At 53.0% G+C, this 19959-nt stretch overlaps 1 protein-coding gene across 7 annotated transcripts in view; it reads left to right on the forward strand.

Moving 5' to 3' along the window:
• KSR1 (kinase suppressor of ras 1) overlaps nt 1-19959 on the forward strand; it is a 152663-nt gene that overhangs the window by 70084 nt on the left and 62620 nt on the right. For all 7 annotated transcript variants that reach the window (XM_037070065.1, XM_037070061.1, XM_037070066.1 and 4 more), the window contains exon 2: nt 14557-14697. In XM_037070065.1, the coding sequence (XP_036925960.1) occupies nt 14557-14697 (141 nt within the window). The remainder of the gene's footprint in view (nt 1-14556; nt 14698-19959) is intronic.

Raw genomic sequence — 19959 nt, forward strand, 5'->3', positions numbered from 1 at the left:
TCTGTTGTTGGGCCTCTCTGATGTTGGAGAGGGTGGTCCTGGTCTTCTCTCCCAGGGCTGGTGTCTCCTCAAGCCCACTGCAATTTCTTTCCTAACCTCCCTCTGCCCAGCTGAAATGATCCCTTAAAAAGAGAGCTTTCAAGACTTTATAATGAAGAAGGTCGGGGGTCATCGAATGGCTTTCGCACATCCCTTATGCAAAGAGGCGTGGATATCCTTGGCCCCTAGGGGGCTCTATTCCCCAAGAGGCAGCTGAAGGGTCCCCAGCTGGGAGTGACCCCAGTGGGACTCAGTGTTTCAAGAAGACTGGATTTTAATCAATTAATTTAGCCCTGGCTGGTGTGGCTCAGTGGATTGAGCACTGGCCCACAAACCAAAGGGTCACCGGTTCCATTCCCAGTCAGGGCACATGCCTGGGTTGTGGGCCAGGTCCCCAGTAGGGGGCGTGTGAGAGGCAGCCTTGATGTTTCTCTCCCTCTCTTTCTCCCTCCCTTCTCCTCTCTCTAAAAATAAATAAAATCTTTAAAAAAAAATTTAGTAACTGAAGACCGTGCCCCCCACCCCCTGGGGTTGAGGGAGGAGGGGACGAGAGCTCATACTCAGAGTTGTTTGTTTCTCTGAGCTCATCCTCCTTGTCTATGGAGCCTGTAGACATGGCGTCAGGTCAACAATCAACACCTGCCTTTGGACACTCACCTTTTGATGTCTCCCTGTCAGCTGTCAAAGCCCTGGCCTTTCCCATGAGTAAGGCCACAGAGAAGGGAGGTGGCTGCAAAGATTCGCTGGGAGCCTAGCACGCCAGCTGCAGGACACTCGCTATGTCACTCTGAGCCCCAGTGATCTTCTGAGGCTGGTCTCCCCCTCATTTACAACAGAGGAAAACACAAAGGTGCAGAGACACCGTCAGCTGCCCCCAGTTCCTTAGCTTGGGGGAAGTTTGGGTGAGGTTAAAACCAGGATCTTTCTGACTAATTCCAGTGATGCTTCTGATCAAGATAGGGATCTCTCTCTCTCTCTCCCCACTCCCCCCCCCCCACGCCTGCTCTCCTTTTACCGGGTGTCATGTTTCCTGTATGCAAGGGTCGGAGAGGGCTGACTGGACTGCAGCCCCACGCTGGCTGGGAAGGCCCCTCTTGGCTCTGGCCACTCTGGAAGATGCTGTCTTTCCCCAGGTTGGAGAGGGAACTGTGGGAACAGTGGCTTTTGCTCATGGCAGGTGCAGGGTTCCCCTCCGCCTGGGGAAGAGAAGGGGTGGGGCTCAGCCGTGGGGAGACACCTGAGCTGGGAGTTAGTTGCCAGTGGGCTGAGGCACCTTTACCAAGTCGGACTTTCAGCCTAAGGGCTTCTGATGGGACAGGAGACCCTCTCTGCCGAGAAGCCTCAAGTTTTAGTAAATAAGACAAGGGATCTCTGCCCTGTTGGCTCATTTGCTGGAGAAACTCAGCTCTTCAGCTTCCTGCATTCCAGGGAGCTGGTATGCCAGAAATTCCCTGGACAAGCAAGCAGGGAAGTCTTGTCTTTATAGTAAAAATGCTAATAAAACATCTCTAGAATCCGCTCCTTCCTTTCCACCCACGCTGCCTCTAACTAAATTACCTTTTGTTCTCATCATTTGCTGAATTGCGGTTCTTAATTGATTTTCCTGTCTCTGGATTCTCCACCCCCACTCCAGTCTGTCCTCCACACGGTTTCCAGAGTGATGACTGCTCAGAAATGCAAATCTGGTCGTGTTTCTTCCTTTGCTTCCCTCCCCATTCCTTCGAGATTGAGCACAGATGTCTTGGTGTGGCCTCCCAGGGCCTTCCAGAACTTTCCAGGACCTGCACGAGCAGGCCCTCTTCCTGACTGACTGCTCTGTTCTCCCTGTTCCCTCTAGTTCCCAGGTACTTGCTATACCCTTAAAAATATGCTTCTTTTGTGACCCTGACCTTTACTCACGCTCTGCCCCCCACCTGGAGCCCATCACCCTCTGTGTGCTACACCCCATGCCTTGTCCCAGCTCTCAAAACCCATTGTAGGCTCATCTTTGCTGCCTTCCTGGGATCTCAGCCACCCCACTCCACAGTTAGGCCCAGTCCCCTTGGGATCCCACAGTGAGGACACAAACCTCTGTTGAGGCTCTGGGGTGACAGGCCCTACCTGCATCACTGTCCTGGTCTGGAGGACCCAAGGAGTCCCACTCACAGGTCTGACACCTTGCGGGACGGTGGGGGAGCTGGGCTGCTCTCCCCCTCTGCGATCCGTCCGTAGAGTAGTTAGGGCTCCATCTTCCACTGTCCCGTGGGTCAGAGCAGCCACAGTCCAGCCCAGATTTAAAGGGAGAGCAAATAGGCCTTAGACTGGAGGAGTGTGAAATTCTTGGTGACCATCTTTTTTTTCCCCCCTAAGATTTTTTTCTTTTATTTTAAAGAGAGGGAGAGAAACATCAATATGAGAGAGAAACATCTGTTGGTTGCCTCTTGCATGCCCGCAACCGGGGACCGGTTTGTCTGAGGTGCCCCAGACAAAATCAGTCGGAGTGAGGAAGAGGCCAGGAATGGGTGTCAGGTAGGTGACGACGGCACCTCACCGAGCAGCACCCATCACTCCCAGGGAGTTTGCCATCGCGTCAGTTGACTCCCAGTATCTGAAGTGCCCCTTGCCCTTTGCCCCCTGCACAGCCCTCTTTTCTCTCCTGTGGTGGCCTGAGTTGCTAGGCAGACAGTCATGGATGTTCCTGGAAAGGAACACCTTCCGTCTCCCTGGTGTTGGCATAATCTCCTGCTTGTAGCCGGTGCTTCCAGGTCAGAGTGTGAAACGCCTCATCTTCCCCTACCCCTCTTTTCTAGTGGCTTTCAGGGGACCAGGCCTCAAGGCTATGTTGGGGAGTGGGCCCATCGGCAGCAATCACCTTTGCCCTTAGGTGCGGGTCTGCCTTTTTCCCTGGTTCTCCATTTGGTCATTCACACCGAGGTCCCTTCGTCTTGTAACTGAGGGGCTGAGGGCTGCGCTGTGTTCCACGGGCCTGGCGAACTTGAGACGGGCACGTGGAATAAGTGTTTGAACTGGGACAAAGGCTTCATCAATTAAGGATCCGATTTGGGGGTGACATCCCACAAATGGCTCCTGACACCCGCTGTCCCCTCAGTTCCCAGCAGGAGCACCGAGCACTGGGGCTGTGGGTGATGCTTGGAGGGTGGCCGTACCTGCTCCCCACCTTTGCCTCCCATAATCCTCTGGTCAGGTCTCTCTGTGGACACACCTGCCCCTGACTTGTGTGAGCGCCTCAGGCTTGTGTCCCCGGTTGCTTGTGGCTGTTCGGCAGTGCCTGTCACAGTGCCTGGCGTTGGTTGAAGCTTACCGACCAGCTGTTGAACAAGTGGATTATTATTATTTATTAATAGAGGTCCCCCTTCCTTTCCCTGCATGATCGATCACTCCAGACCCAGGGCAGGTAGGCGATGAGTGGGTGTCTTGCTCTCTCATGATCTAGTCCACGCTGTTCCCGCAGCCCCAAGGACTGCTAGTTCTAAAAAAAATCACATGGGGTGTTGGGGCCTTAAGTACTGAATCGAGGCAAGAAGTAAAACTGGAAAGGCAGCCCTGAGTTAGTTCGTTCAGCGGCTTTTCAAGGTAAAGATGGCTTTCTGAAGAGCACTTTTATTTCACTCAACCTTGGTTCTCCAGTGGGAGCTGTTTGAGGACACTTCGGTCAGGGAAATGCCTACCTCTCGAGACCTTTCCTGTTGAGTCTCACGACCTCAGGGGAGCCTGAGAAAGGATACAGGTGCTGCTGAGAAAACCTGATTCCTTGGCTGTCTGCCCTGGCTCAGCTCAAGTGCCATCTGTCCCAGGAAGCTTTGTGCGTGCTTCTAAGCCACATCAGTCTCTCCTGGCCCTGCCTTCTCCTGCTCAGCACCAGAGCGATTAGAACGGGCGACGGAAACTAACGGGGTGCTAATTGCGTGGAGGGAGTTAGCCCACTCGGCGGTGCTTCTGGGTAGGGTCTCTGGTGGGTACTCAGAGCCATCAGCCAGGCCAAAGAGTGATCCTGTTTTGTCTCCACCGGGGTTTGAACCTCTCTCGTCTGCAGCAGCCTGTTGGCAGGCTCAGTCTGCACCCCTGTGGAGCCAGGAAAGGGCGGGAAGCCTGAGTTCCCCCGCTGTGCCCCTTTCAGCCCAGCCTCTTTGGGCACAGCTCCACTTGTGGTCTGGGGCAGGCTTGTTTGTTTGTGTTTGAAGTTTCCCGACTCCAAGTTTGACGTCAGGGCAGGGTTGCTGGTGAGAGGCTTGGTGGGGAGATCGTTTCTGCACAAATGCACATGTCTGGCAGCTTCCCCAGGGGAGCCCAGACGCAGGACGGAGGCAGACGGGTGAAGGATGGTCGGTTGCAAAATGCCCAACTTGGGGATTGAGGTCACTTTTTCCTCTCCTCACCCCACTTTCCCTGGTGCTCTTGCTTGCTCTGCCTCTTTCCCTCTAACGGTGGCCCCACTGGTACCCTCCTCTGCAGGGCTCGACAGTGCCAGGAGGAGAGGGCTGGGCTTGGTTTGTGCCCATGTGTGGCGCTGTTCGCTGCATCATGACCTCCAGAGGCCCTGTGCATTCTCAGAAATTATTTTGCAATAAGTTGGCCATGGCAGCCTGACCAGACTGCTTAGCTGCCTGTGCTTGCAGGAAGTTCCCCAAAGCATACTCCAGCTTTGTAGAGGAGGGAGGAGATGTAAGGGGACCGACCAGCCCTGAGGCCTGGGCAGCTCAGGGTGGGGTAAGTCATGAGAATTTTTGGTGACTTTAAAGTTTAAGATGGAGTAGACAGGGACCTTGCACTAACAAAGACTGCTGTAGACGTCCTCTTAAGAGTCCAGTGCTACCCACCTGGGAGGAAGGAGTCGGGGTCCCTTAGGTGTTGGTGACCTGGAATTGCACCTGCTGGCTGGAAGACTGAATAAACTGAGGGAAAGGGGGCGGAAGTGCAGAGTGGCCATCTAGGTGCCTCACCTCATTCTTATAGCGTGCTGGGCAGCCCCAGGTACTGGGCAGGATGATGGCCAATTTTAGGGAATTTAGAGCTGGTTTGGAGCCAGGGGTCAGGTATAACCCAGAGGGTAGGCTATTGCAGATCAGGACCAGAAGCAGTGGCCCACTATGTGACCGGACACATTAGGAGAGTGTGGGGACAGTGTGTAGCCTTTGTTCAGAGGATTCACTGCCTGGAACAGCTGGGCATTGCTGAATTTGGGGCTTCAGGCCACAGGACGGCCACCTTGCCCGCTGCCACCCTGCTTGTGCTGGTCAGGACAGCGTAGAGGAGTCAGGGGTGAATCGCAGGAGTCATTTTTGGGGAAATGGTGTGGCACAGTGAAACAGAACATTAGGCTGAATTTGAGTCCCTTCACTGATGTGAGAAACTTACAAAGCTCCTGGTGCCTTGGTTTTCTCACTTGTAAGATGGAACGATAAGACACACCTGTAAGTCTCACAGCACATGTGGTTTGACTATTTGTGAGTGACCGTAGGTGAGGAGTCGTACTCGTCATTGTGCTGAGGCTGGACTCAGAATTGTACATTACTGTTTGCGGGGTGGGTGGGCATCTATCAGCCAGGGAGCAAGCCAAACAGGCTGCCCAGAACTCACATCTGACATAGCTCTGTTTTCCTCCACTTGATGTTCAGTGCACAGTGCCTCCTGTCAAGAGTCTGGAAGAATCTGTGATGTATTCAGTTACATGTCACTGTGTTTTGTGGGAGAGAATGACACACTCAGGGACATTGCCACTTGGGGGGTGTAAAGGTTGGGGTGTCACTCTTGTGCTGTCAGGGATCTACTGCAATTTCTACCTCCTGGAATTTTCATCAAGAATCCAGGAAAAGGACTTCCGGCCAAGATGGAGGCAGAGGTAGACACACTTTGCCTCTTCGCACAACCAAAACAAGGACAGCAACAAATTTAAAAACAAGAAAATAACCAGAACTGCCAGAAAAAGCAAACTGTATGAAGTCCAACAACTGAGAAGTTAAAGAAGAAACATTCATCCAGACTGGTAGGAGAGGCAGAGATGGGCAGCTGGGGTGGAGAGGACAGGCGACTGTCAGACAGGGCAGTCCCCCATTTGCATGCAGATAAACCAGGAGGAACAACTGGGGAGCAAGACAGACCAACCAACCCAGGGTTCTGGTGCAAGGGAAATAAAGCCTAAAAACCTCTGACTGAAAAAATCTGTGGGGGTTGCGGCAGTGGGGGGAACTCCCAGACTCACAGGAGAGTTTGGTGGAGAGACCTACAGGGTCCTAGAATGTACACAGTCCCACCAACCTGGGAATAAGCACCAGAAGGGCCCAATTTGCTTGTGGGTGGCAGGGAAAGGGACCGAAAGCCAGCCAAGAGCCAAGCAAGCTGTATTGTTCCCTCTCGGACCCCTCCCCCACATACAGAGCCACAATGCATCCAAGTGGGTTGCCATGCCCTGGTGAATACCTAAGGCTCCACCCCTTACTACATAACAGGTGTGCTGAGACAAAAAAAAAAGTATGGCCCAAATGAAAGATCAAAGCTCCAAAAACAGAACTAAGCAATGAAGAGATAGCCAACCTATCAGATACAGAGTTCAAAATACTGGTAATCAGGATGCTCACAGAAATGGTTGAATATGATCTCAAAATAAAGGAAGAAGTGAAGGCTATGAAAAGTGAGATAAAGGAAAATGTATAGGGAACCAACAGTGAAGGGAAGGAAACTGGGACTCGAATCAACAGTTAGAACCAGAAGGAAGAAATAAACATTCAACCAGAACAGAAAGAAGAAACAGGAATTCAAAAAAATGAGGAAAGGCTTAGGAACCTCGGGAAAAATTTAAATGTTCCAACATCCAAATCATAAGGATGCCAGAAGGAGAAGAGGAAGAGTGAGGAATTGAAAAATTACTTGAAAAAAATAATGAAGGAGAACTCCCCTAATCTGGCAAAGGAAATAGACTTCTAGGAAGTCCAGGAAGCTCAGAGAGTCCCAAAGAAGATGGACCCAAACAGGAACACACCAAGGCACATCATAATTGCATTACCCAAGAGAGAATCTTAAAAGCAGCAAGAGAAAAGGAGACAGTTACCTACAAAGTAGTTCCCATAAGACTATCAGCTGGTTTCTCAAAGGAAAACTTACAGGCAAGAAGGGGCTGGAAAGAAGTATTCCAAGTCATGAAATCCAAAGACCTACAGCCAAGATTGCTCTATCCAGCAAAGCTTTCCTTTATAATGGAAGGGCAGATAAAGTGCTTCCCAGATAAGGTCAAGTTGAAGGAGTTCACCATCACCCAGCCCTTATTATATGAAATGTTAAAGGGACTTAATCTAAGAAGAAGAAGATAAAAAATATGAACAGTAAAAGGACAACAAACTCACAACTATCAACAATTGAACCTAAAAACAAAAATGAACTAAACAAACAGCCAAAACAGGAACAGATTCACAGAAATGGAGATCACATGGAGGGTTATCAGTGGGGAGGGGGAGTGGGGGGGTACAGACAATAAGAAGCATAAATGGTAGGTACAACATAGACAGAGGGGGGAGCGGTTAAGAACAGTATGGGAAATGGAGAAGCCAAAGAAGTTATATGTATGATCTGCGGACATGAACTGAGACAGGGGAATGCGGGTGGGAGGGGAGGTACAGGGCAGAGGGGAATAAAGGGGAGAAAAAAAATGGGACAACCATAATAGCATAATCAGGAAAATACATTTATAAAAGAGAGAGCGAGAATCCAGGAAAAGAAGGTCATAAGGTGCTGTGGAAGCAGAAGGGATCATCGTTACTGTTAGGGCTGGGCATTGAGTAGGGACGTGACGTGCGTGACTGAGAGAGCCTGCTGCTGTGCATGAGAAGCTGGTGTCCTTCTCTGCCTGTGCCTGGGTTGTCCATCTATATTTCAACGTCTGTCCCATCTGTCCCCATAGATTGATTGAACTGCTTGCCCTGCGTGAGACATAAAGACCTGAGATACTGAGAAGAGTAATGATCTTCTTGGGGTTAACACCTGAGTCAGGGTTGAGGTGACTGACAGATGTCGAGACAGCTGGTCACTGCCATAGCTCGGATTACGGATTTGGGGGTCACCCACAGGAAGGACCTCCTTATCCCAGGCGCTGAAGTTTTAGGGTGCAGTGGACTTTGTTTGCAGTCAGTTGTCTGGAAAAGCCTGCTTTCTGCGCAGGTGTGGAGGCCTGGGTGCAATACAGTGCAAACAGCACTGGCTGCAAGTCTTTCCTCCCCCCACTCAAGGCCGTTTTTGCGGGCTGAGCAGGACCAGTACTGACAACACCCAGTTCAGTGAGCACGTGTAGTCTGGACATTGGGCGGAGGGGCGCTTTGCACGCGTGAATCATACAAGGGATTTTCGGCTATGGAGTGTATGTTATTTTCTTCACTTTACAGATGAGGAAACTCAGATAAAGTATACTGATCATTGCCACTCACTGGCAAGGGGTGGCACCAGGGGTAGAACTCGGGGCTGCCTGGCTGCCAAGCCTGTGTTTCCCACTAGATGTGGTGGGACAGTTACCTAGTGGTAGGCATGGCCCCCGACCAGGCAGAACAGGGGCTGATGGTAAACGGGCGGCATGGGCACACCTGTGCACCAGGTGAAATGTTTGCCTGCTTATTACCACTGTGCCACCTGGCCATTCTGACACAGCGGCTGGCCCCTGTCCAGCCACCCCGGGGAGCCTGCAAGAGGTTTCTGTTAGGATGAAACCTCTCTCTTCGGGGGATGGGGCAGCTACTACTCTGGCACACTGGCTGCTTCCAAGGGGTTTCAGTTCTGCGGCTGCAGAGAAGCCTCGGGTCCCAGATCGGCCAGGCTCAGGGTCCCCTGTGGCATCTACGATATACTCTGAATGGGAACCCGGGATCTGTGTGTGCCAGCTACAGGGAGATGGGACTGGACATAAAGAATAGTGAGGAAGGAGCCTTCCCCAGGAGGGGCTGCATGCCCTGCACTTGGCAGCTTCGAGCAGAGCAAACGTGTAAGGCCTCTTGTGTTTCCGCATTCCTTGCAGTTCTGGAAGCTGCTTCCTTTTCCTGCGGAAGTTTCTCTTTTTCTGTGGTACGTGCTTTGGAAAATCTGACAGGTGTCTGCTCTTCAGGGACGTCCAACAGGCCTCACCTCCACGGAAGTGTAGCTCATGGCAGCCTCCGTTTGGGAGGCCTGTTTGGGACTCACCGGAGTGGCCACAGATGGCAGATTGCACTGGAGGTTGGCCTGGATGCCCAATTAGGCACACCTGCACTCATCTGGGTAGGTGGCCTGCCGGGGGGGTCTCTGCTGATGCCAGTGGAGGTGTGAGCACTTTGAGAAGTGGGAGGACTTGGGTTCCCTGGAGCCAACTGGTGGGCTGGGCCTCAGCTTTCATGACTTTAAAATAAAAATACCTAGTCTGTAAGTTCTACCAGCCTTGTCCTGAAGGCCAGCACTGGCTTTCGGGGGTCTTCTTTAGCTCCGCCTCTGAAACAGGCATGGCTCCACCCACATCTTCCCTGTCGCCCAAGCTGGTTTTAAGAGAACCTGAAGGCTTCGCTGGGCGAGGACGCCACCCACTGCAGCTGCCACTGAGTGGGGGAACATCTCACACCCATAGAATCTCATGTGACTCTCCACAACAGCCCTTTGGAGCAGATCACCCCATTTTTAAAAAGGGGAAACTGAGGCCAAGGTGAAGTGTCCTGTTGAGGTGGTCTGGTGGTGAGGGCCATTGAGGCCAGATTCATCTGTCTCAGGAACCGGAGTTTTTCCTCACAGGTCGGTGCTTCCTCTTGGACATGGCTGGGTAACCACAGTGTCGTGGTGGGACCTGTATGTATTTTTTCCTCTTGTCCCAAGCATTTTATATCCGTTACTGTGGCCCCAGCTTCTATAAAATGATACCCTTTTATAGGTGGTGAAATTGAAGCTGAGCTAAGGGGGATTTCCCTGAGATCCTTGATCTAAATGTCAGCGCTGGGACCAGAACCTGGAGCTTTTAACGTAGGACACTTAGTGAGCACCTGCTGTGTACTGCACATCGGTAGTAACCGCCACTGGTTTGTGGGCTGACTTGATGCCCCTCTGTTCTTTCTGTAAACCAGGCTGAGTGTCGGGGTTGGGGTGGGGCACACACTCAGGAAGCAGGAGAATACTGGGGTAGGGTGAGACTTCACATAGTTCCAGCCAATTCCCCCGCCCCCCTCCCCTGCAGCCAGAGTGCTAATGGCTCTTTCCTCTCCTGCTGCCAGTTCCATTGCTGAGGCCCCAGGTGCTTTTCTACTCCGGAAAATTTATATCTTGTGGTTTTTGCGGTTAAGAGAAAATGACTGTACCCGTGAAAGGCCCCCTCACAGGCCCCTGGGCTGGGCCGGCAGGCCCCACTGTGGTTTCTCTGGGAAAGTAGCCGCTGGTGCTTCTATGACGGTGACCAACTTTCCAAAAAGCGAGTGCAGCCTTATTCTGCTCAGATGTGAGCAGTAGCCCCGGCCCCCCATCCTTGGTGGATGAGAATGGCTCTGCTCCTTTAGCAGAACCCAGGTCTGTGGGTGTCATTTTTTCTCTCTGAGCTCCAGGAGAGGGCAGCCAACAGGACACCAGATCTGCTGGCCCCGGGGTCACGGCACTCTGCTGTGAACCGGTTAACGGGGTGCAGCGAGGAATCCCGCCCAGTGCTGCACGGTCCTGCCCGCAGGCCCACTTCGGGCTGTCCAGCAGGGATCCTCGCCGCCTTTCAACAAGGAAACTGCTTACCCCTCTTCTGGGGAACCTGCCCTGAGTTTTGAGACTCTCAGGCTCCTGAGTCATCCCTCGCCCAGTTGGCATTTGCTTTCCATTGTCATTTTGGTAAATGTGTGTGCCTGTCAGGCCACAAAAATGTCGTGTGTGCTCATTTATTTATTCAACAAAGGTTTTACAACAGCACGTCAGGGGCTATGCTGGTTCCTAGTGGGGAACTACTAGGGGGGACCTAGAGGGGAGCAAGACACAGGCCAGGCCCCTGGCCTCATGGACTTTACAGTCTAAAGAAGGAAGCAGATTAGTAAAATATTAGAACTGCAATGTGTGATCTGATGCAGGAGAGGGTGGGGGCAGAGGAGCAGGGTGGAAAGGGCTGGCCAAGGCCTCCTGGGGGGATGGGCATCAAGCTGAGCTGTGGAGACCGAGGGGTCACTGGGAAGAACCTTCCTGGCAGAGGCTGGTGGCTGAAAAGGGCTGAACATACTAGAGGGGGTGGACTAGAGAGAGCCCCTGTGCCGGCTCATTGCTAAGGCTGATGGGCTGATCTTGATGTTGGCCTTTGGTGGCCAAAGTCTTACGTGGAATCAGTATGTTATTCACTGGCCTCCAGGAGTATGGCCCTGGAAAGTCTCATGCCCGTGGCGATGGCCTTCACTGCTGCTGCTGTTAGTGCCAACAGCCTGGCCTCCTCACTTAATGTGGAAAAGAATGGTTTCACCTTGACACAGTTATTTGAGTTACTGCCTTGTCTGGGGTCGGCCTCTGAAGCTGTAGTTGGAGAGCAGCGGGGAGTGGAGGGAAGGACTGGCTGTGAGAAACATTTTAATGTGGGGATGAGGCCAGTGTGTTTCCTTGCCTCCTTCCTTAGGATTTTTGAGCACATGTGTATGCCACATGTAGTCATAGGCGTGTGGGGACAGTCACAAAGGGGTAGACACGGTCCCTCCCTGATGTGTAGGGACTAACCCAGTCATTGGAGGGTTTTCACGCTATAGTTCAGCGCTCCCCCCGCCCCCCCCTGCCCCCGCCCTCCATAGACTGTGAATGAGCTGGGATTACCATTCTTGTGTGTTCAGGCAGGAGAACCAAGGCTCAAAAAGAGTTAATGAACTTCCCCGAGGTCACACAACTGGTAAATGGCAGAACCTAGGTTTGAACCCAGATCCTGTTAAACTCCAAAGCCTGCTCTGTGCCCGCTGCCCTGGGCGCGCATGTAATGTGCCAGAAGCTTGACTATAGGAGGCCAGCAGTGATAGGGGCTGCCACGGAGATGCAGACAGCACACTCGGAAGGGGAGACAGGAGTACTGACCAGGCCCGGGAAGTCTTGCCCAGGCCTAGGACACTGGCTGGAGGATGGAGAGACTTCTGGCCCAGAGCAGAGAGTTTGAGCAGGGGCCCAGGGAGTAGGAAAGTATAGGAAATACTGAATGTTTGAGGAATATTTCCTAGGTGAGTGTGTACCTGGAGGGCACAGTGGCTAGGAGTGGAGTGGAGAGGATCCTGGAAGAGAAGGCTGGGGCCCTGGTGTTGGAATTGGCCTCAGGTCACACTGGGAGGGATGGACCAAAATGAGGGGAGCCTGGGTGAGGGGCCTGAGTGCCTCTGCTTAGCCCTCTAGGACACAGGATGCATCTGTGTCCTCATGTTTGTGAACTTCATGCTCTGAAGATATCCCCAGAGGCTTTGGCTCCATAACAGGCCAGCAAATACTCCTCTTGTGTGGCAGGCACCCTGGGAGTTGCCAGCCTTAGCTGGGAGCGTTCCATTAGCAATGTCTGCTCCGAGGTATAAAGCCTCCGCGGAGAATGTCTGATTAGTAATGTCTGCTCTGGGTACCTGAAGGGCATGTTGTGCAGGTACACTGTGGGTTTGCCTCTCTCTAGGTTTCACTAAACATAGAAGCTGTACAACTCAGTGGAATTACTTTTGCTCTGACTCAGTGTTCCCTCTCTAGCAATTGTCTTCCGTTGCCACCAAGCCTTCTGAAGATAGCAGGACCTAACAGAGCTCGGGGCCACGTGAGTGGGCCAGGGTCCGTGAGTCCAGCAGATGGTGAACTTGGGACCAAACAAGTTTCTGGGGACGATTTCAGAAAGGCCTCAGTGGAAGCAATGGTTTTGCTGTCAACTATGGGTCTCGTTTCACACTTCGCATCCCTCTAGCCACGGGGTTTTTTACCTGGGAGTGTGTGGAGGGCATTTTAGGGGTTCATCAATTTGGATCGGAAAATTGTTGTCTTCATTTGCATTTCACCTGAAATGTAGTATGTTGTTCAATTTGGGTGCCGGCAACGAGGCACAGTTTGTCTTAGCAAATTTGTGTGCCTCGGTCACTGGTAGAGATCACAGCTGTTTTCCTGTCGCGTTACAGTGGCGGAGAAGTCTGAGAAAGCACGACTTGAGAGTTACCGCAGCTCTGTGACCCGCTGCCCCACAGGATTGACTGCTTTGATAAAGAAGCCTTAGTGCCTGCTCAGTTTTAAGTAATACTTTGATGAGTGTATTTGCGTGTGATTGATTTCCTCTATTATCTTATGCACTTACTAGCATTATTCTTAGAGATGCAGACCTCCCCAGACGGCCAGAGGGGTCCGTGCTGCAGAAATGGTCAAGAGCTCCTCTTTGGAAATTGGGAGTGTTCCTAGATATATGAAAATTTTTAATTATAATATCATTAACCATTTTTTAGCATTGTGACCGTGCCGTTTAGAGACATCTGCTGAGGTGTGACAGATGAGAGATAGAGGAACGCATTAACACCAGCCACACCCTTCGAGGGGCAGCCGGACTGGGAAGTGGCTGCAGTGGTGGGGTCTCCGCACAAGTCTTTGAAGGCAGCCTGTCGTCCGGGGCAGCTTGAAAGTCCTCAGTGCGGGTCCGTTAGAGTCCGGTCAGCATCTCGGCAGCTCTCACTGGGCCGGGGGCCCCGGGGGCTGCAGCTGAGCGGGGACTCTGGCCTTCCTCGCGATGCGCTTATTTCCACCTATTGGAGGCCTTTCCCCTCCTGTTAAATCGGCCCTGGGCTGGACCCTCCCTGTGAGTCTCCCTCCCTCGGTGTTCCTCAGTGCCCTGTGGCCCACCCAGGTGTATTTGTCAAAAAGACCGTCGGGCTGGCATTATTCAAACATATTTTATTTCAAGTTTTAGTCTTCAGAAAGCTGTGGGCCATCTTTCCCTGGAAAAATGCCCAGACTCGCGTGTCTGCAATTTGCATACATTTCAGGGTGGGGGCCCTGAAAGCCTGTTGTCGGGCCCAAGTCAGGGAGCCTTGCCAATACTTCCGTAGCCCCGTAGGCATGGCCAGCACACGGGAGCCAGGCACACACTGAGTGTGTTATTTTTTTCTCAGCGTCCCTGAGAGGGAAACTCTATTATTATCCTTGTTTTCTGAAGGAAGAAACTGAGGCGTTTCTGGGGGTGTGGTGTTAAGTAATTTGTCTGTATTCTAAGCAGAAAGTTACTCATCCCCCCACATCTTCCTCATCATCCATTGCCAACCCTCTCCCCCAGTCCAACCTCCCGCACTCCGGCAGGAAGTCCTCTGTTCGGACCAGTCTGGCCCATTACTCTCTGAGGATCATGGCACCCGAGGCTGAGGCAGTGTCAGCCATCCCTGCGTGGGGAAGGGGCTTATGGGTGGTTCTCCGGGTTTCCTGCTGGCTCTCCTAGACTCTTCCCTCCCCTCTGCAGCACTGTCAGAACGGCAGCGGAGGGGAATCCAGCAGGCTCCTGTTTGCCAGAGCTTCCTTATAGCGTGATCAGGGGCGGCCACCTGCGTGTGCCCTGAATGAACCACCTTTTCTTCTCTGGGCTCCTCGCAGGCGAAGCTGGTCCGGTACATTTGCAAGCAAAGGCAGTGCAAGCTGAGCGTGGCTCCTGGAGAGAGGACCTCAGAGCTCAACAGCTACCCTCGCTTCAGTGACTGGCTGTACACCTTCAATGTGCGGCCAGAGGTGGTGCAGGTACGGGGGCCATGGGGGCTGGGGTCAGGCACTGAGGTAGCGGGTGGGTCATGCAAAGGGGCCACGTGCAAACCAAGGACAGCTCCACTGTGGCTGCGCTGGAGGGGCGGTGCTATCTGCTCTCAGGAAGGGGGGTGTTGGGTGGGGGCAGCAGCAGCAGGAGGGACCCGGGGTAAATGTGCCTCTAGTGTGTGTCCTGGGTGCCGTTGCTGTGTGGGCCAGACAGCCTGACCACACTGGAGGTTTACTGGTTCACCATAAGGACAACAGCCAACATTTCTGGAAACACTGGCCGTGCGGCACACACTGTATTAAACACTTTGTAGAGATAATCCCACTTAACTCTCACAAAATCCTGTGAAGGAGTTACTAATGTTATTACCATTTTATACTTGAAAAAATTAAAGCACAGAATGGTTCAATTACTTCTTTAAAACCATACGGCTAGTAAGGGATAGCTTTGGGGTTTGGAAATAGCAGGCGTCTACGTTTAACCTTCTCCTGTAGCTGCTGTAGTGCACCGCTTCCCTCCTTTGCCCCGTCTTCCCATCCGCCCCGCCACGCTGCCCTCCCACCAGCTGCCCACCCGTCAGCCAGCCTGGAGAGCGCACCCTCCACGCGGCGCCGGGCACGGGCAGCTCCTGTGGGGCGAAACGAGTCCGGGCTCGGCAGGTGCAGTCCGCCCGGTCAGGCCTTTTAAACCCTTCCTTCTAAAATTAAAAAGATTGACTCTTCCTATTGTTTTAAAAGTAATAGGAATGCATTGTGTGTGGACGACTCTAGAAAACAGAAAGAGGAAGGAAAAGTCCCATTCCTATTTTTACCACTCAGAGAAAGTCTGTGATCATCAAGACTGTGATTTTTCTTTCTAGTCATTTTTTTTCTATTATTTAAGGTTTCTAAAAACCTCTTACCGCGTTAGATCATGCAGCCTGGTGAGGCAGTTACCAGCCAGCGTGGCTGTTGCCACCTGGCCAGGAGCGAGCCCGCATTGCAATGAGCTGCAGCTTGAAGGCGTGCTGCAGCCTTGAGGTTTGGTACAGAAAAAGGAAAGTAAAATATTTAACAGCTTTTTATATTTGGTATTTGTTGATGACACTGCTTTGGATATATTACGTTAAATAAAATGTTGTTAAAATTAATTTTTTCTTTTTAAAATGCAGCTACTCAAAAGTTAAAATTGAAGCATGTCGCTTGCATTACGTTTCTATTGAGCAACACTGGTTTAAACCATCTAGAAGAGACATTTTTATATTTTGCTTATTCGATATGCTAATCAGGATGTTTTTCCCATATTTTCATGCTTAGTTTTCCCCATATTTTCATACCTCCTCTTTTTTAAAGTGGCTGTATAATTTTGATTGAGTGTATGTGATGGAGTTTACCAGGTAGAAGTTAATTCGTTGGTTATTATATATAACACAGTGGTTAATGTTATTTATGAAGCTATTTGTTTATTTAGGGGTTTTCCCTAGGAGAGATTCCTGGACAGGAAGTGACATGAACATAAAAGGTTCCTGTCACGGGGCAGGGTGGGGGAAGAGGAGGACAGTGAATGGGGGTCCACGGGGCTTACAGGCTCCTGGCCCCGGCCCCAGCGGCCCCCATGTTTGTGGTACATGCCAGCTGTGAAGAAGTTGGCAGGAAGGAGTTGGCTGATGTGAAGGTTGAGGGAGACCCTGTTGTGAGATAGGGTCTCCTGGAACATTATTAAGTGGCGTGCACACAGGCACATAATATGTATAATGAGCCTCATCTCGCCATCTATCTCCTCGCCCACCGACCTGCCCGACAGCTTTCTGCCATCCAGGAAGCAGATTCGAAGATGTAGAGGTTCATCCATGATGACAAATTTAAAATGATGGACTTGGGGACCAGGGAGAATCGAATGGTCCCTTGAGCCCCCAGCGCAGCCTCAGCATCTGCTCCTCCCCTCAGAGATGGAGAGCTCAGAGATGGAGAGCAGCTTCTCTCTCACTCGTATCTGTTGCTTATGGTTGAGGACACTGGGGCCCCACAAGGACAGTGACTTGATCAGCATCTCACTCACCAGCATCATCCCTTCCTGAGAAATGAGGACCACTGGGTTCAGCGAGGCCATGGGGCTCTCTGAGGGTCTCAGAGCTAGTAGCAGGGACAGTTCGGACCCAGGCCCACTGGACTCCAAACTTGTGCCTTCCAACTTCCTTTCTTGGGCCTAAGACATCTTTGGCAGATGACTTAGCTCCTTGAAGGATTTCCCTGGGAGACCCAGATATCTGAAGTGTGCAGGAGACGCAGGTGTGCCGAGGGTAGGTGCCAATATTATGGAGGCCACCTGCAGGGGCTGTTTGGGCCTGGGAAGGCCCGTGGTGGCAGCTGGGACAGGGGTCTTCCAGCCAGTCTCAGAGGCATAGCAGATACTGAGTCAGGTGGTGTGGCAGTCCCCAAGGCGTGGGTGATGCGTCAGAGTTGGGCGGCAAATGAGGGGCAAGCTCCTTTGTATGCAGGGCTCAGGCAGGCAGCAGAGCCCAAAAGCCGATGTGGTGTGGGAGCCAGGATGCTACCCGGCTTGCAGGCCTGGGGCAGGGTCTGAGCAGAGAGCTCTGTGGGGGTGGGAGGGATTGGGGTGAGGCAGCAGGAATATCTCCAGTTGCCCAGGGACCTCTCCAGCGACTTGGAGATCATGAGGCGGCTCTGAAACGAACATGTTTCAAGCAGGGCTCTTGTTCTTCCCCTTCCATACATACAGCATGTTTCCTTCCCAGCCTGTCTTCCCGTCTCAGGACATGGTAGCATTATCTACCCGGTTGCTCACAAACCCGGGAGGCCATCCCTGTGTCCCCCCTTGCCCTCACACACATGTGCAGCCCCGTAGTGAGCCCTGTGGCTTCACCCCCAGACATGCCACAGACCTGTCCAGCTCTCTCTGCGTCCAGCACTGAGGTCCAGGCCATTGTGCTCTTCGCCCAGGCTCCTACAGCAGCCTTCTAATTGTCTCCCTGCTTTATCAGTTACCCCCTTCATTCCATTTTCCACACAGCAGTCAGAGTGCCCACTAAGAAACAGAAATTGGATCACATCGTTTTCCAGTGCTCCCATTTCTTTCCAAATAAGTGCCAGATGCCTCACACGCTTTGGTCTCTGCTCATCTCTCTTTGCCCTCTCATCTCGCTCAACATCCCCTTTGGTTTCTCTGGTCTGACCTTTGTACTTGCTTTTCTCCTTCCTGAAGTACATTTCCTTGGTTGAGCCCGTGGACATCACTCTAGTGTCAGGTCCATTGACACCTCCTCCGAGCAGCCTGCCCTGATGATCTGATCTAAGGCTCACTCCCACCCTTTGTTCTCCACCAGTGCACCTTGGCTGATTTTCTTAATGACACTGACTCTTTGGTGGAGTTTATCTAATTTCTCCAATTTGGTCTGCCTACCCTCCCACTGGAATATAACCTCCGTGAGGCTGGGACCTGCCTTCTCTGGACTGTTTGCCACACAACTCCCTTTGATGTTGGGCCTGATGTGGCCATTGCTTGTCCGAGAGGGAGGCGGGATGGAGGGAGGAAGGATGACTCTCATCATAACATGGTGGATGTTCCCAGGAGTCAAGGGTTTGGTCCTGAGTGGGTGATGACACAGGTGACTCCAAGGCTCGGCTTTTAAAGTCCTGCAAGAAAGGCCAGTGGAAGGAACCAGAGCCCCCCAAATGCTCCTTCCTTGCTGTGCCCAGCTGCCTATGAGTCAGCCTGTGGCTGGCGAGAGGGCCTTCTTTGGGAAGGCAGGGACGGGCCAGTGCCACAGGCAGTCCTGGTGCCTCTGCGGCATTCCCCTTCTCAACGCACCGACACCCCTTGCCCGCGAAGGGGTCTTGCTTCCAGGAGTCCAGTTGGGCCCTGGCCGGGAGGCTCCTGTCTCTGGTTATTGGGCAGCACCATGGCTGCAGTGGGCTCCCGGCTCCCCTCGGAGCTTCTGTGTGCCTCAAAGCTGGCCTGCAGAGAGCGCATCCTGCGTGCCATGCTCCTTGCTCTGCATGCACTGCTTCATCTACTTGTCCCAGCACCACTGGGCGCGGGTACCACTTCTGCCATTTCAGTCAAGGAAGCTGGGGCCCCTGGGGCGTCCTGACTGGCCTAGGACCTCAGAGCTCTGAGGGGCAGAGCTGGGCGTCCTCCATTCCCGACTCTCGGAGTCCTCGCCCTCAGCCCTGCTCTCTCCTGGTNTTCCCCTTCTCAACGCACCGACACCCCTTGCCCGTGAAGGGGTCTTGCTTCCAGGAGTCCAGTCGGGCCCTGGCCAGGAGGCTCCTGTCTCTGGTTATTGGGCACCACCATGGCTGCAGTGGGCTCCCGGCTCCCCTCGGAGCTTCTGTGTGCCTCAAAGCTGGCCTGCAGAGAACGGGTCCTGCGTGTCGTGCTCGTTGCTCTGCACGCACTGCTTCATCTACTTGTCCCAGCACCACTGGGCACGGAGACCACTTCTGCCATTTCAGTCAAGGAAGCTGGGGCCCCTGGGGCGTCCTGACTGGCCTAGGACCTCAGAGCTCTGAGGGGCAGAGCTGGGCGTCCTCCATTCCCGACTCTCGGAGTCCTCGCCCTCAGCCCTGCTCTCTCCTGGTTCTTGTCCTGGCTCTGGGAACTTGGCCAAACCTTTTCACCTCCCTAAGCCTCGGTTTCCTTCTCTGTAAAATGGGAGAAGACCCGTGTGCTGCTTGCTGGCTTGCCGGGCCATTGTAGGGTCAAGTGCTCAGAGGCACCATGGTGTTTGCTGGGGTGAAGGAGGGAACACAAGGTGATTTTCCTGCCTCTCCGCCTCAGCTGCTGTCACTCCCCGGCGAGGGCACTGGAGGCCACACGTGGCGCAGCCCTGCGCAGCCACCCGGGGGGTGGGAGGAGGAGAACTGCAGGGACCGGGGCTGACCAGGAGCAGCCTTCTGAACCAAAAGGCAGTGAGAGTCAGCCCAGGGCTTAAGACAGAGGGCGGCACCTGGGAGCAACTGGGGCTGGGCCTAGTGCCTGCCCCCTGCCTGCTGTGGGTCCCAAGGGCCACATGAGGGCGTCCTCACTGTCCTCACCAGTAGGAGGGGGTGGCTGTCTGAGGGTGCCCAGGGTGGAGGGCAGCGAGCAGCTTTCCACCTGTGTTTTCCGAACCACAGGGAGTCGTTGCCTGGATTCCACACCATTATTTCCAAACAAACTCTCCAGACCCTTTTCTCAAGATTGCTCTGCTTCTTTCCCTCAGACCTCACTCTGGGCCTCGCCTGGCCAGTGTGCTGCAGGGGGAAGGG

The sequence above is a fragment of the Sturnira hondurensis genome, unplaced genomic scaffold (assembly GCF_014824575.4).
Source record: "Sturnira hondurensis isolate 20B ecotype Veracruz unplaced genomic scaffold, ASM1482457v3 Scaffold0018728, whole genome shotgun sequence".
In the NCBI taxonomy this organism is placed as follows: domain Eukaryota; kingdom Metazoa; phylum Chordata; class Mammalia; order Chiroptera; family Phyllostomidae; genus Sturnira; species Sturnira hondurensis.